This window comes from Porites lutea, chromosome 4 (genome assembly GCF_958299795.1).
Source record: "Porites lutea chromosome 4, jaPorLute2.1, whole genome shotgun sequence".
NCBI classification, from domain to species: Eukaryota; Metazoa; Cnidaria; class Anthozoa; order Scleractinia; family Poritidae; genus Porites; species Porites lutea.
This window is the reverse complement of record NC_133204.1, coordinates 37419196-37434712: the sequence shown is the minus strand read 5'-3', so window position 1 is coordinate 37434712 and position 15517 is coordinate 37419196. Positions and strand designations below refer to the sequence as shown.

The 15517-nt window shown below is 40.4% G+C and overlaps 1 protein-coding gene across 2 annotated transcripts; it reads right to left on the bottom strand.

The window, feature by feature from the left end:
* Positions 1 to 2368: 2368 nt before the first annotated feature.
* On the bottom strand, positions 2369 to 7292 carry LOC140935581 (uncharacterized). Of its 2 annotated transcripts, XM_073385143.1 has the most exons (5): positions 7216 to 7292; positions 6409 to 6467; positions 6024 to 6182; positions 4610 to 5531; positions 2369 to 4257 (listed from the first exon to the last, which is right to left on the bottom strand). In XM_073385143.1, the coding sequence occupies exons 3-5, from the start codon at positions 6143 to 6145 to the stop codon at positions 2971 to 2973; spliced, it is 2331 nt and encodes a 776-aa protein (XP_073241244.1). In that variant the 5' UTR covers positions 6146 to 6182; positions 6409 to 6467; positions 7216 to 7292; the 3' UTR covers positions 2369 to 2970. The 2 variants fall into 2 exon arrangements, with proteins under 2 accessions (XP_073241244.1, XP_073241243.1); XM_073385142.1 differs by lacking the exon at positions 7216 to 7292 and having other exon boundaries at positions 6409 to 6500.
* Between the last annotated feature and the right edge of the window lie 8225 nt (positions 7293 to 15517).

Below are 15517 nucleotides of genomic sequence, written 5' to 3'. Positions count from 1 at the left end.
ACTGGTTATGGACAACTCTTTCGCAAACTTTAGAAAGGACTGGTAAAAGTGAGATAGGTCTATCGTTACTTGCTTGCTCGTGGTCACCTTCTTTGCGATGGTTGTCACTTCAGCTCTTAGAAGATCCCAACTTAGTCCGTTGTTGATGTTGTATTGCTATGGTTTCTGAATATCTGAAGAGTAGTGGAGTCGGGGGGGGGGGGGGGGAGGGGGCGTTACTCGTGGTCAATTTTTACTGGGTCTGTGCCGCTGGCCTCTCAGAACCCCTAGACCTCATCTGTTAAAATCTTTACCCTTTTCGAATTTTAGACAGGCGTTTCCAGGCGCGACCCATAAATTCAAAACCACTGTATATGGTTCAAATATAAAGCGGCTTTAGCACTTTTGATTGTTTTTCGAAAAACAACTTAATTATAGACCGTGAACGACCTCGGAAGTCTGAGAATCAGGCTATAACTTAATAAGCTTATAGTAATTGTTAGCACCAAAGAAAAAACGGTAAAATTGTTTGCAAGAAGGTGCCTTTGAAAAAACAAATAATGATTCCAGAAGAAAATTCCTCATGTGGTGTTGCTGTAATGTACGACCGTAGTTGGTATATAAACAAATTAAAATCATTTACCTTTCGAGAATATAAAACACGCAGACTACAGAGACTACGAGTTCAACCGACCCAACTGAATGATCAACGAGCCCCGAGGGGGAGAGAAGCATGACGCCCTATTATTGTTAAACCCTTTTTTCTTTGGATGATCTTTGATTTATATAAGCAGGAGCCTGTTTGGGCAAGTACCGCCGGTGATAGTGGTTAGTCTCCGTGACTTAGTGCTCCTACATGTATTGATTTCCCTCGACAGGGTTCCTTAAGTCAGTATTTGTCAAATGACAGGTCGCTCCAAATAAAGGAATCCGTATTCCGGAATCCGTTAAATTTTTTCTTGTGAAATTAGGAAAACGGGAAAATTTTGCTTGTGGAATCCGGAATCCTGACGTTGGAATCTGGAATACTGCTCAGGATCGTACTAAGGATTGGAATCCAGAATCCATGTTGCACTGACAAAGACTGGAATCAAGTAGCTGGAATCCGGAATTCACGGCGTGGAATCCAGAATTCAAGACTGTCTTGGCTTCCCTTACATGGGGCTTGACAGGGAGGCAGGGTCAAGGTTCTCTTAGAAGCAATGCTTAAAACGGAACTACCCACAAAAAGTAAAACTTCCATTCAAAGGCTGCACAGACGATTCAAGGTTATCAGTTGCACTTTTTAAACCCTTTTAATCCTGATATCAAAATTGAGATTCTCATTTACTGTCCTTATACTTTTTCAATAGAGGTAGTGGGGAGAGTTTAGACTAATATCAATTAGACTCATCTTCCCTGATTCATGTACTCAATTCTCATGACCACCCTCCTTTCTAAAGCATTGATATTATCAGGAGAAATTTCATGCTGATCGCTCTTAATTGTTCATTTGTTTATTTTCAGGGAAATCTGGAATACAATTGGCCTGGATTCAGAGTAACAACTTCTCTTTTAACTTATCTTGTAAAGACACTTCATTTTGGACTAAATGGCGTCCATCTTGGATTTTTGCATAAATTATGCACATTTTCTCACAATTGAATTTTTTTTAAAACTGTATGAATGTATGGAGAGAAATTAATCATTTTTATAGAGCTAATTTATCCCTCTTTCAAAGGGGATGAAGCTTGAAACACTGCTGTAAATACCTGCAGAGATATTAATAAAAATATGAAAGTCGTCAATTTCCCCCTGATTTTTGCCTGAAGACAATGAGTTAAAGGGTTAAATAGGAAGTCAGTAATTGTTTGGATTTGCGCCTTAGAAAGTCTATCGACTGACAATTAATATCTTTAAAAAGGTCAGGGTTTAAGACCCTTCTTGACAAAAAACATTTCTAAACTGATAGGATCACATCACATCCAATCACCTTTATTAACCTTGGATTTGCAGTGTGGCTCATGAAGCTAATATCCCCGAGACAGAAGAAAATGAATAATAAATTACAGTAATAATAATCCTAAAAGAAAAGAAATGGAAAATATAAGAAAACAAAAAATAAGAGGAAATACAGAACTAAAAGAAAAAGAATTTAACTACCTATTACTTGTAATAATATATTTGCTTAAACGAAATTGTTCGCACTTTGACTTTGGACTCCCTAAGTAATACCGTAGACCTCAGGCCCTAAGGGAGTCCACTTCATGCCCCCGCATTTGTGCCATCAAGAGCCATAATTAAAACAACCGGGGGCTACTAAAAAAACAAAGTTTGCATCCTATATTCAGTTTACACTCTTCTCGTCTTCATCAATTCCCTGCTAGCAAAAGGCTTCTACTAGCACAAACAAGTTTTTTCTACAGGAGATCAAAATCTCAAAGCTTTGTTATAATCTATGCACGTTCTTCTGCAATTTTACTACTTTATTAAACACCTTTAAACCTACTGGCTTATTCTAAAATCGAACCTGAAGGAAAGATAATCAATAGACAATCACAAAAACCATTATTTGTAACTATTTGTAATCTATTGTCTTACAATAAAATTGACGTCACCAATAAATTCGTTAGAAGTGAAAATTACAATACTGCCATTGTTTTGAAAAAAAATTTGGTTAAAGTTAAAAATTTGAGAATATATTTGGCCCAATGAAGGGGGGCTGACTTAATACCTCTTCGAGCTACCAGCTCTGAGTCATTACTACTTTTGTCGAATAATATTCAATTCAAGTTAGAGGGAGTACTTCGAGGATTTTCTCTTTAGGGTTAGAAGAATTGTTTTCTAAGGAGCGTTTTTTGGTCCTGGCTTCCCGTTAAAACTCCTACTTTGTTTCAAACCTTTCAAACTTTTGAATTCGACAGGCTCTCTAGGCGATACGCAAAAATTCAAAACCTGATTTTATACTAGCGTTTGCGACCCTGCTAATCTTGGAATTTCGTCAGTTTAATATCATCCACCGCATCCACCGCATCCACCACAACCTCCACATGCACCGCATCCACCACAGCTACTACAGCCACCACAGCCACCACAGCCACCACAGCCACCACAGCCACCACAACCACCACAACCACCACAACCACCACAGCCACCACCACCACAGCCACCACAAGCGCCACCTCCAACTGTGAACTTGATGTACGAGTTTGTTGGTACATAGTTGGCATGATAACCAGCAGCCACTACAAGCAACAGGTCTTCGTTGTGTATTCTGCGTGGTTTCTCGATCTGGGCATTTTCCCCGACTGAAGGTGCAGTATAGCAGCCATTGTTCTCTTCTGGCGAGTAATAAGGTTGGCAGAGAAGGTGAAGAATGGCAATTGAAAACCCAAGTGCAATTGCCTCGGGAACATCTTGCACCTCAACTGGAAATGAGATTGCACCGGTTTTTAGGTCAACATTAATCTTCTTCCTCTTTCCCAGAAGATATATGGAAAACTGATTTCCCCATTTCTCAACTCGTTTCCACTCCTGCTTTTCAGTCAGGGAGAAGAACTTGACCGACAGACTTCCAGGTTGGCCTTTTGTTCCTGGCTTTCCCCTTACACCTGGTATTCCCTTGATAGCTGGTGTTTCGCTAGTACCTGGTGTTCCTTTAGTTCCACTGACACCAGGTACACCAGGAACGCCTTTAACAACACGCTGCCATTTGCCGATGCAAATACCCCAGTCCTTGCTTCCTCTGATCAGTATTGCTCTTTCTCCTTCCTGCACGTCCAAAGTGCAGCATTTGTCTGGCTTTTTGACCTGACCACGCTTGGGAAGAACGTTTTCCCGGATTAGATACGCCACACTAACAACTCTTTGGGCATTGTTGATAACCTGAACACACGAGAGCTGCAGTACTGCGGAGTGTATTACTCGACATACAAACGCTGGTCGTCCTCGGGAATCGAACAGCAAATGGTCTGACATTTCGCACGGTGCCGTCGCTGATTGAACTAAAGAGGCCGGTGAAAGGATTAACGTCGGGGACCTTAAAATTTGAGCGGGATTTTCCACATTGCTGAATATCTTTTGTGGTCTCACCGCGAAGTAGTAACCGTCCTGTTTGGGTGGATGAGCTACGGTGGTGAGTCGAACGGGATGATTATGATTAGCCCATTGCAACTCGTGGGTGACTGGTTGAAGAGTTCCACGGCTCCTTAAAGGAACGCTATCAAGGTACTCCAAAAAGGAGTACTTACCGCCGGCGAGGTAAGGTAACGATTGAGACAGTTTTCGGTAAATCCACACCTATATTCAGAGGGGATTAAAAAGGTTGGCATTAATACTCAGTGTAGTATGTATAACCTAACATTGTTTTATGTATCAAAAAAGAAAAAATTACCATCATCCTCATTGTCATTACTCAGAGGGGTAACTAAGATATTTCAGTTTACTCTGGAAAGACACTTAGCTAACAACTCTGTTGCAGTCTGAGTGCCCATTCTTTCAACCATGGAAAGTTTTCTAGGAGCGATATCATACGACGTGGAATGGTTTACTCATATTCCTTTTATTAAATTTTCGCTTGCGCCCTTTCTTAAACTAGGCGCCAAATTCTGAATAAATCCACCACGGCATGTCCTTCCTGACAAAATCTTACCTCGAATTCTCTTCTTTCCTTTGTGCTAAAAGTGAACTTAGCAACTGCTTTGGAACCATGAATTCTAGCAATTGGTCCTTTTACTTTCTTCTTAATAACTCGTTTACCGTTGACGACGTCGATTTGGACTGTGTATGATTTAGAGTTTGGAAGGCCTTCAAATTCAACACGAAGCAATTCCACAGTGTAAAGAAGTGACACCATCGAGGAGTACTCATCAAGGTCTGGATTTATAACATTTCCAATGGGTGGCTCTCCACGAAACATGGCGCCATTTACCTCGAAATATATACCAGCAGCTTTCCAAATATCTCTTGTAGAGAGCTGTGATGAAAAAAGCTTCGATCCTGGTTGACGGTCATTTACTGAGTCGTCGTGGTTCAAGACCCTCCCAAGCAGTTTGAAGGTGTCGTGTCTGTAGACCAGCGGATTCACTTGATGGGCATGCCAGATAAGGTCAAAATCATAGCATGGTACAAGAAAAGCATCTTGATTCTTTTGCTTGAAGAGCAGATGGTGCTTATACCTCTTAACTGCTTCACCCAAGAACTTCTTATCCCCGTAATGTGGCAGGGAAACCTGATAATAAAACACTCTTTGTCTTTGGCAAGCGCTCTTGATGTCATATTGGATTCTTGACTCGAAATCCTGCACACATGTGACAGGGGCATTCAAATCTACTTCGAATGGTTCTTTGGGGTACTTTTGTTTCCATAATGCCCTGGCTTTTTTTAGCCCCTTTTCTCGAGCTTTTCCTACAAGAATTCTGTGGTCGACTAAAGCAGAGACTACTTCATTGCAGTCCCTTTCATAACTGAGAGGTGAAAGCAAGTGTACATGCCATACCCAAGCAATGTCTAGAGGCGCTGCTAGGTCCACGGAGGAGTGCTGAGCTAGCAAAGGAAGCCAAAACAGTTCATACCTAAAGATCATAGGAAAAACGTGAATGAGGATTAAACAAGGGGCCGAACAAGATGAGTTGGAGAAGCCTTTTTTTAAAATATACTTTCTGACATAAGTTATTTTCCTCAGTATCTTTCACCTTTTGAAAGATCTGGTAAAAGCTAAAGGTGAGTTCGCAAAAACTTGCTAACAGTTCTCACTTCGCAAAAAAGTATGAAAAGTATCTTTAAATAATATGTTTAACTATAACATTTTAAGACCCCTAGCACAAAAAACGATGGTGACCGCTTTGAATGATATCTCAGGTGCTCAACAGCGCAATTTCTCACAATACATTTTATAAATCATCTTATAGAGCCGACAGGCTACCTATTAAAAATTTTAATCTCACGAAATATTCTAACGAAACACAATGCAAACCCAATCTCAAGGTTGGGGAAGGCATGGACTGGTTGCAATCACTTGGTTTGCATTTATCGGTCTAGATTGGATTCGAGGAACAGACGCATACCTCCTGACAGCATTTTCAACATGTGGGCCGGTGTAAAGGCATGGGTTGTCATCAACAAGCTTCAAGAACTGTCGGTGAGCGAGGGCAGCTTCCACTAGATCGATACTTATCACGCCTTCCATTTCACGGAGGTTTGGTGATTTCGCTTGGGCTATCTCCCTGCAACGTAACAGGTGTCGGGTAAATCGAAAAAAAACCTTATATTTCTTTATTATACAGTTGAAAAAGGGAAGGGGTGTTTCGTATAGACGAGGGAAGGAAATGCTTTTATTTTCAAAATTTCCTTGAACTTTATTATAACGAAAAGATATTCCCTATAATCGTAAAAATATGACGGCGGATTGCGAGATAGCCAGCCGCAATAGAAAAAGAGAAAAATATTCACCTATATGGGTTGAGATCCAGATGAAAGGAAAAGATTTCAAATCTAAGTTCACCTTTTCCCTAAAAGGTAGAAAATCTTTTCTGCAAGCAAATATCATAATTCTTATAATTATTGTAAAATAAAATGCAAATAAAACAGATGGGATATATTATTTATAACACCGCGTTATTGCTTGTCTTATCTAATCCTATGAAGTCGCTATGGTCAGAAGAACATCTAGGGTCAGCTGGGCTTACAAAAGAGGACTTATATAAACCTGTTTACGTCAAGAGTTTACATGAGATTACTCTAGCCTTCAAACCACTCATTTTAATCTCCGTTTACGAGGCGTAATTCACCTTAAATCAACTGAGGTGAAAATACTAAATTTGTGTTTGTTTCTTCCACATTGTAATCAGAGAATCTTAACGTGCGTTGCTGTAAAATCTACAATTTTCGGTACAGAAGACTTTGTGTTGATACAAGGATACATGCAAGTCGTGAAGAGGCCTAGGCAACACAAAATTCGCTTTGACAAAGAGCTGTCGCCTCCCCCGATCAAGCTTTCAGCTCTTTAGAATCCTCTGTCGATAGTGAATCAAACTTATAAACATAACGCTGAAACAAATCCCTTGTCGTTGGCGAATTTAATTCATTTGGCAAAATAATGTTTTTTGTGGTCACCCTCCACCACCCCAGTTATTGTAGCACAACATTTCTTGAATCACGAACCCTACACCCTTCTACCATAACTTTCGTAGTTCGCGGTTTTTTAAAATGGGAAATTTTATGACCAATGAAAAAAAAGCCAATTTAATTAATCCTTACCGATTGCAACGTTGTCCCAAGGTATAGTCCATCTGTTTACTTCCTTTTCAGCTAACAGTCATACCTTTGTAGCATTTCGGCTTGATGGCTGAGTTCGCTATAAAACAAATGGTTTTGACGCAAGCAACACGTCTCGCAAGAGTTGTTTTCCCTGGGGGGCGAATCTTGGTAATAACTTGACACAATTTGAAGAATCCTTTGACTGCCGATAGTGTGATTTAACTCAACCGACTAAGACAACCTTTTTGTCAGTTTTGTTCTTCAAATCATTGACGGTTTAGCAGTTTCTACGGTTTTCAATGGGAAACTTCTACGATAATAAAGAATAAAAGAAGAAGCCAGTTTCCATGCGTAGCAAGTTCTAGAGAACAGTTCTGATGTTTACTTCCTTTTCAGCTAGCACTCACTTTATAGAGCAATATCAAAGCTTGCATATAAGTGGCCTTGTTTCACTTAAACAAAGGTTTTGACGTAAGAAAAACCGCAACAGTTGTTTTTCTTCAGGGCGAATCTAGTGTTTTGAAAACCTTGACAAGTACGGCCATATACCCACAACGAATCTTAAATGGTACTGCCTGATATGAAAAGACCACATTAAGTACCGAGAGGCGGGAGCTGATTTCAGCTAGGATCTGTGCTTCTGCGAATCACTTCACAGCAAAAATGAAATTGCAATTAATCAAATAAGAAGAGAATATGAAAAAATGAGTGGCATGGGTGGACCAAGGAAATAAATTGCCGAATGAGGCAGCCGCTTATTCAATAGGGGTGTTACCGTACATGCAATAGGGACTTGAGGATACGGACTGACTGCGGACTACGAAATACGGCTGGAAGAGCGTTGTTATTTGTTTATAGCATTGGGTTGTGTCGTGCAAAAATAGAACATTAAGACTGCAGTACAGACAGTAGACTACGAGAGAAGAGAGAGGGAAACTATACGCAAAGATTTCCGACCTGGTTTTCATGTTCAGTTCACAAAAATTAAGTATTTTGCATGTGATCTCATCTTCTTCTAATAATGAACAAATTCTTCCGTATTTGGGGAAGAAATTACGTCGGGTGAAATTGGTGAACAAAGTTTTGGTTGCACAGTTTTTATTTTTCCGTGCATGAATACTTATATCAAACATTGAAGAAAAAAACTTAAACAGAAATAGTAATAGTTCATTTATTAGATTTAGATGATGGATTTCTCCTATCACTGATGTAGTTTGAAGCATCGAAATGCCGAGTTTCGATTACCTCAAACATGTTTATATCATTTTCATTCAGCAAAAACACTGCGATATAAAAACTCGCACAAAAAAAGGGTGCACTAGTAGAAAAACGCACTAATCATTTCGAACAAACTTTGAAACTTTTGAAGTGCGAAGAGGGAAAAGATTACCTGCGTGATTTTTGTTCTCGGCCGTCAATCTGAATTCTGCGTAGCTAAGCTTGGGCTTATAGTTTTAGATAAAAATGTAATCACGACTCTAAGTTGTGCGAGTATATTAAAAGCGTAAATCTGAGCAATAATTAGACACAACTTACGTATTTCGCTTCCCTCTCCCTTAGAGAAGGTGAATTGAAAACTTTTTTTCACGAAAAGAAGAGATTCTAGAATAACCGAGACGGGAAGATGCGAACAGAATGTTCTCCGTAGTCGCGACTACGCGAAACAGCTCAACATCTCACTGTAGTATGATTACTCCCTTAGCTTTGCACAGCTCAAAGTGACGCCATGCCCTGATTATTTGGCTCGGAGTTAGTACCACCCAATTGTTTTCTCCCTGCCAATTTTGAATAAACGCATCAACACCTTGAGACTCTGGGTTCCAAAAGCGGGAATTGAACCCAATGCATTGAGTCTATCTTTTTGTCGAGGGTCGAGGGTCGAGGGTTTGATGTCGAGGGCGAGGGTACCATGTCGAGGGTCGAGGGTAACATTTTTTTTTCCAATTTTTTTTGAAAAGATAATAATCGATGCAATCAATGTCATTAAAAGAAATAAGAAGAATTTAAAAAACACATGGCGCGTGAACATCTTCTAGTTGTTGGGTGGGAAGGGGAGGGGGGGGGGGGGGGGGGGGTTGGAATACAGAAAAGCTCCGGGACATCCCAATTTGTTTTCGAAGAATTACATTTATAACACCCCGGAAACCCATACCAGAACACGTTACTTGAAAACACTGGCGGGGAATAACGTGCCATACTACAGTCTTGTGACTTACAGCTACTGGTTCAGTAGAAGTTTACAGTGACGGCAGTTTGAGTCGAGAATAACTCACGATACCCCTCCCCTTTTCGTGCAAAATAGGAAATAATCGCGGAAGCCGTTGTGAAGAAAGTTTTTGCGCAGACACCTTTGATTTCTGTTTGAAATAAACATGTGTACAAAATTAGTTTCGCCACATGACTTCCTATTATCCCACCGCCATCAACTGAGCCGACGGTGTGTGTTGGTTTTGCGTTCCTTTTGTGTTTCAGGGTGTTTCAAATTTCTGCTGTGATACACTTTTTAAGCTGCAGAACATAACGTTGGTAATTGAAGGAGTTCATTATTGCGGTGCGACTCGGGCGATAGCATCAACCATCTAAATTGTCACTCTAGCTGCGCACCTACGTACCTAGGTCACGATTTCCGGTGTCGGTGATTATCGATAACTTGTATTTTAAAATTTCATGGCGAGTTCCTACTTCATTGAAAGCACGAGAATTCGGTCGCATACAGTGGGATAGCTTAAAAAACAAGAATCGGTGAAATATCCATATTCATACTACCCCACTGAAAAGCCAAGCAAGGCAGAGAAGAGGCAGACGTGACTGAAATATAAGCCGAAGCGGGGCCACCAAACCCCGGAGGGGAGGGGGGACTCCCATATGAAACAGACGGGATGCTCGTCGTCTCGCTTAGGGGTGTAAATTTTGGATTTTGGTCTCGCTTAGGGTGTTCCGGGCAAAGCGCCAATATTTTAAGCCGTCAAGGTCTCATTTAGGGTTCCGCGAAGAACTTGAGATTTATGACAATGCTTTTAAAAACTACTTTTAGATAAAAGCATTCGATGATTATGTCTTTATTTTATTAAAACTCATTGCATGTCGTATTTGTATGTTTTTAAGCGGTCTCTTTTAGGGGTCAAAATTTGCTTAAGCCACGCCCAGATCGGTCTCCTTTAGGGGTCACAAAAAGCTTGAGCCACGCCCCGATGGTCTCCTTTAGGGGTTAAATTCAAAATTTCCGACGAGCATCACCGTCTTTTTGGTTTCCTCCTAAGTGCATTGAAAACACTTTTTCGCTTATCCAGAGTACTTTCAAATCTTTAGAAATGCATTATAAGCGGCGCTATAAAAGTTGTATCTGTTCGGTCGTCCTAGGGCAACTTGAATCTTTTCGAAATCACTTAGGGCCTCAGTATTATTTTCCCGAAAATTTTAGATGGAATTTTAGGTTTTACGAAAGTGAGAATTTTTCTGATTCCTCTCTCCATCGCATTTTCGACTGCGAAAATTTTAGATTTCCTTTTTCTACAAAAAATAGGCTAACTTAGGGACTGAAATGCGAAAAACTAAACTTTAGAAAGTCGTTGGGAATTAATTAGATAAGCTACGAAAACTGTACATGACTGTACATGAATGGAACGGCCATCTAGAAATTTTTAGTAACAGAAAATTGTAGGCAATTTTTGCTTCTCCGAACAGATAATTTACAGAAAACAGTCGTTCGGTGCCCCTGCCTAAGCTCTATGACATTTTTTTTTAGGCACAACCTGTCTACCTTCACAGGAGGGGGGGGGAGAAGGTTCTTTACTTTTAAGCGAATTCGAATGTCCACGTACTATTTTAATTAAACAACAACAACAACAACGACATCACATTTTTTTTATGGATGTTCGACCCCCCCCCCCCACCCAACAATTAGAAGATGCTCACGCGCCATTTTTTTTCTAAATTCTACTTAACTGTGTTAATGACATTGATTGCATCGATTATTATCTTTTCAAAAACAAAATTGGAAAAAAAAATGTTACCCTCGACCCTCGACATGGTACCCTCGCCCTCGACATGGAACCCTCGACCCTCGACCCTCGACCCTCGACCCTCGACAAAAAGATAAACTCGGATGTGTCCAATGGACGATAACATAAAATAAACAGCTCTGAGCTCTCGCTAGGTGAAACTCTTTCTTTTTTCATCAACTGACAACTGTCCCTTGCATGCTAAATTTTGCTTGTCGGAAATAACGTAACCTCCATACCCAAGTTGGGAAGCTTCTAAATAAACAACAGAATCAAAGACTTGGGTTTTGTCAAAAAGGTCTCTACCATTCAGCTGACTCACGTTATTGTGCCAAAACTGTAGCTCATTCATAACCCTTGGGGAGAAGGAAATGAATGAATCCCAAGAGGCCCAAGTTTCTATGGCAAGGTACATTTGCCTAGTGTACAAATACACAGCGGAACCAATTGCTTTGTGCATAGATATTATGCGACCCGTAACTTCCGCTAAGCATCTAGCGTAACCTTGTTGGGGTTTGCGAGAACAGATGACATGGATTCCCTGAGATTGGACACCCTAGTGTCGGTTACATACAAGCGATTTTCAGACATATTAAGAACATGGCCTAACCAAGTCTGAATGAGGGATGGTTCCCAAACACACTTGTCTACACTTAGAAGAAAGCCTAATTTGGCGAGATCTGCTCTTACTGCTATGGCATTCGTGGAGGCAGACCCCTTGTAAGAATTGCCACGTAGGCCGTCATCTAAAAACATGCAAATTCTCCTGCCTGCACTTCTCCAATAATTAATCACGGGCTTCAACACTTTGGTGAATATGTAAGGTGCAGTAGACAAAACGAATGGTAGTACGTTAAAAACAAATTAGGATGGTTTGCCCTGGTATGGCCATTGAAACCCAAGGTAGGTCCTATGGCTGTCAAAAATCTCAACGTGATGATAAGCACTTTTGATGTTAAATGTATACAGGTAATATCCTTCCCCTAACAGTTGTTGAGCAGTACTGATGTCTTCGCATTTGAATTTGTACCTGAAAAGATGAGGATTTAGCTGTCTGAAGTCGAGCACAAGGCGTTTCTTCCCCTCGGCCCGTACGGACACAGTTAAAGGGTTCACTACCCATGGTTGACTGTGGGCAATTGAAATACAGTTGGCAGCTATGAGATCCTCTAGAGCCTTGGTGACAAAACAAGCATTATCTATGGCGGACTTGTTGTTCGCCAAAACGCATGACTCAGGAATAGTAAGCAGTGGTAATTTATAACCCTCTTTAATAACGCTCAGTACTGAACTAGGGGACCCTATTTCCTCCCACGCTGAAAAATGAGATTTTAACCTTCCGCGAACACTTGCTTTACAACATTCCAGCTCCGAAAAATCTCCCTTCGCGGGTGTTGTAAAAATACAAGTATCTATGGGATCATCGAAAGGCTCTGAAAAATCGGAATTCCCTGACACGGATTCTATTCAGTGCAGCAGTCAGTTTTTCCTATTTAACACGGAATGATTTCATTGTTTTCAGTGTTCACCGTTCCAACTATAGGGAATAGGGAAAACGTGTAACGGTAGTCGTAGTCCGTAGTCATCCTATCTTAAATTCCCTAATGTACAGACAGAACTGTAAATAAAAAAGGATCTTGTTTACTGTGGGTAAGGTCGACCGAGATATCGGTCGACATAGCGGTCGATATAGCGGTCGATATAGTGGTCGATATTTGGTCGGCAGTCGGTCGACAATCGGTCGACAGTCGGTCGATAGTCAGTCGATAGTTGGTCGACAGTCGGTCGACAGTCGGTCGATAGTCGGTCGATAGTCGGTCGATGGTCGGTCGATAGTGAGATAGACTATCGGCCGAGTATCGGTCGATATTTCGACGACGCATCTCGACTTACTATCGGTCATATGTCGGTGATATATCGGTCAACTGTCGGTGGTATATCAGTCAACTTTCGGTGGTATATCAACCAATCAATCGATCGTCAATCAATCAATCAATCAACCAATCAATAATGAATCAATTAGTCAATTAATCAATCAACCAACCATATTCAATCAACCAATCATTCAATCAATCAATCAGTTTCTCGATCGGTACATGAATGAATGAGTCAAAAGGGAAGGCCACGTGGTCGGCCCCAAGATGTTTTTTGAGAAAGTTTCATTCGCTCAGGAAAATAAGAAATCGCGGAGATCATAACGCGATAGCCGAAATGATCTCACTGCCGAGCGCCAGCCATAGCTCGGCGACAGAATGTTTGAGCAACATCAAACTGAATATCTACATCATTTCCTGTACTGTTGTTCGCGTGACTCCCGGGGGACCTACTGCCTTTGAAAGCCAATGAAATGAGGGTAAATCCAACTCATACCTTTCTTGTAGATTTTTGTGCGTTTGTGGTTTGAATTTAACTCTGCAGAGGAGGAGCAGGTAGTTTTATCAATGTGGTGTTGCTGTAATCTACGACCGGAGTTGGTACATAAACAAAATCATTTACCTTTCGAGAATATGAAACACGCAGACTACGAGTTCAACCGACACAACTGGATGATCAACGAGCCCTGGGGGGAGCGAAACATGACGCCCTATTATTAGTAAACCCTTTATTTTTTTGTATTATCTTTGATCTATATAAGCAGGAGCCTATTTGGGCAAGCACCGGCGGTGATAGTGGATCAGTCCCCGTGACTTAGTGCTTCTACATGTATTGATATCTCTCAACAGGATTATAAGTCAGTATTTGTCAAATGACAGGTCGCTCCATGTGAGGGAATCTGGAATACATCTCAAGGAATCCGGGATCCTACTAAGGATTGGAATCCAGAATCCAAGTTCCACTGACAAAGACTGGAATCAAGTACCTCGAATCCGGAATCCACGGCATGTAATCGAAAATCCAAGACTGTCTTGGCTTCCCTTACATGGGGCTTGACATGGAGGCAGGGTCAAGGCTCTCTTAGAAGCAATGCTTAAAACGGAACTACCCACAAAAAAAGTAAAACTTCTACTCAAAGCCTGCTTAAACGATTCAAGGTTATTTCGGTTGTACTTTTTAAACCCTTTAAACATTAATATCAAAATTAAGATTCTCATTTATCGTACCAAGAGAGATCATTCTCTCTTGATCGTACTTACTACTTTTTCAATAGAAATAGTGGAGAGAATTTGTTGAAATATCAATTAGACTCATCTTCCTTGATTCATGTACTCAATTCTTATGACCACCCTCTCTTCTAAAGCGTTGATATTATAAGGAGAAATTTCATGCTGATCACTCTTAGGGCTTAAAGGGTTAAATAGGAAGTCAGTAATTGTTTGGTTTTGCGCCTCAGAAAGGGTATCGACTGACAATTTTTTATCTTTTAAGGGTTTAAGATCCTTCTTGACAAAAACCATTTCTAAACTGACAGGATCACATCACATCCAATCACCTTTAATAACCTCGGATTTACAGTGTGGCTCTAGAAGCTAATATCCCCGAGACGAAGAAAAAAATAATAAATTATAGTAATAATAATCCTAAAAGCAAAGAAATAGAAAATATAAGACTAAAAGAAAAAGAATTTAACTACCTATTACTTGTAATAATATCTTTGTTTATCAAATAGACGAAATTTTCGCACTTTGAATTTGGACTCCCTAAGCAATGCCATAGACCTCAGGTCCTCAGGGAGTCCACTTCATGCTCCGGCAATTGTGCCATCAAGAGCCATAATTAAAACAACCGAGGGCTACTAAAAAAACAAAGTTCGCCTCCTATATTCAGTTTACACTCTTCTCGTCTTCATAAATTCCCTGCTAGCAAAAGGCTTCTACTAGCAGGGAACTTCACAAACATGTTTTTTCTACAGGAGATCAAAATCTCAAAGCTTTGTTATAATCTATGCAAGGTCCATTGCAATTTACTACTTGATTCAAACGCCTTTAACTCTCCTGGCTTATTCTAGAATCGAACCTGAAGGGAAGATAATCGCTGATAGACAACCATAACAACCATTATTTGTAACTATTTGTACTCTGTTGTCTATCGATACAATTGACGTCACCAATAAATTCGTTAGAAATGAAAATTACAGTACTTCTATTGTCTTGAAAAAAAATTTGGTTAAACTTAAAAATTTCAGAATATATTTGGCCAAATGGATTGAAACAGACCTGGAAAACACGCCATTTGGTAACTGGCCAACGCCTGTCTTTTCGCATTTTAAGAGTGAGTCTCCCTAAAACCGGTCCACTGCGTTTCGGGTCGGATAATCAATTTCCTTTAAACTTTGCCCATGAATATATCTTAGTCCAAAAGTA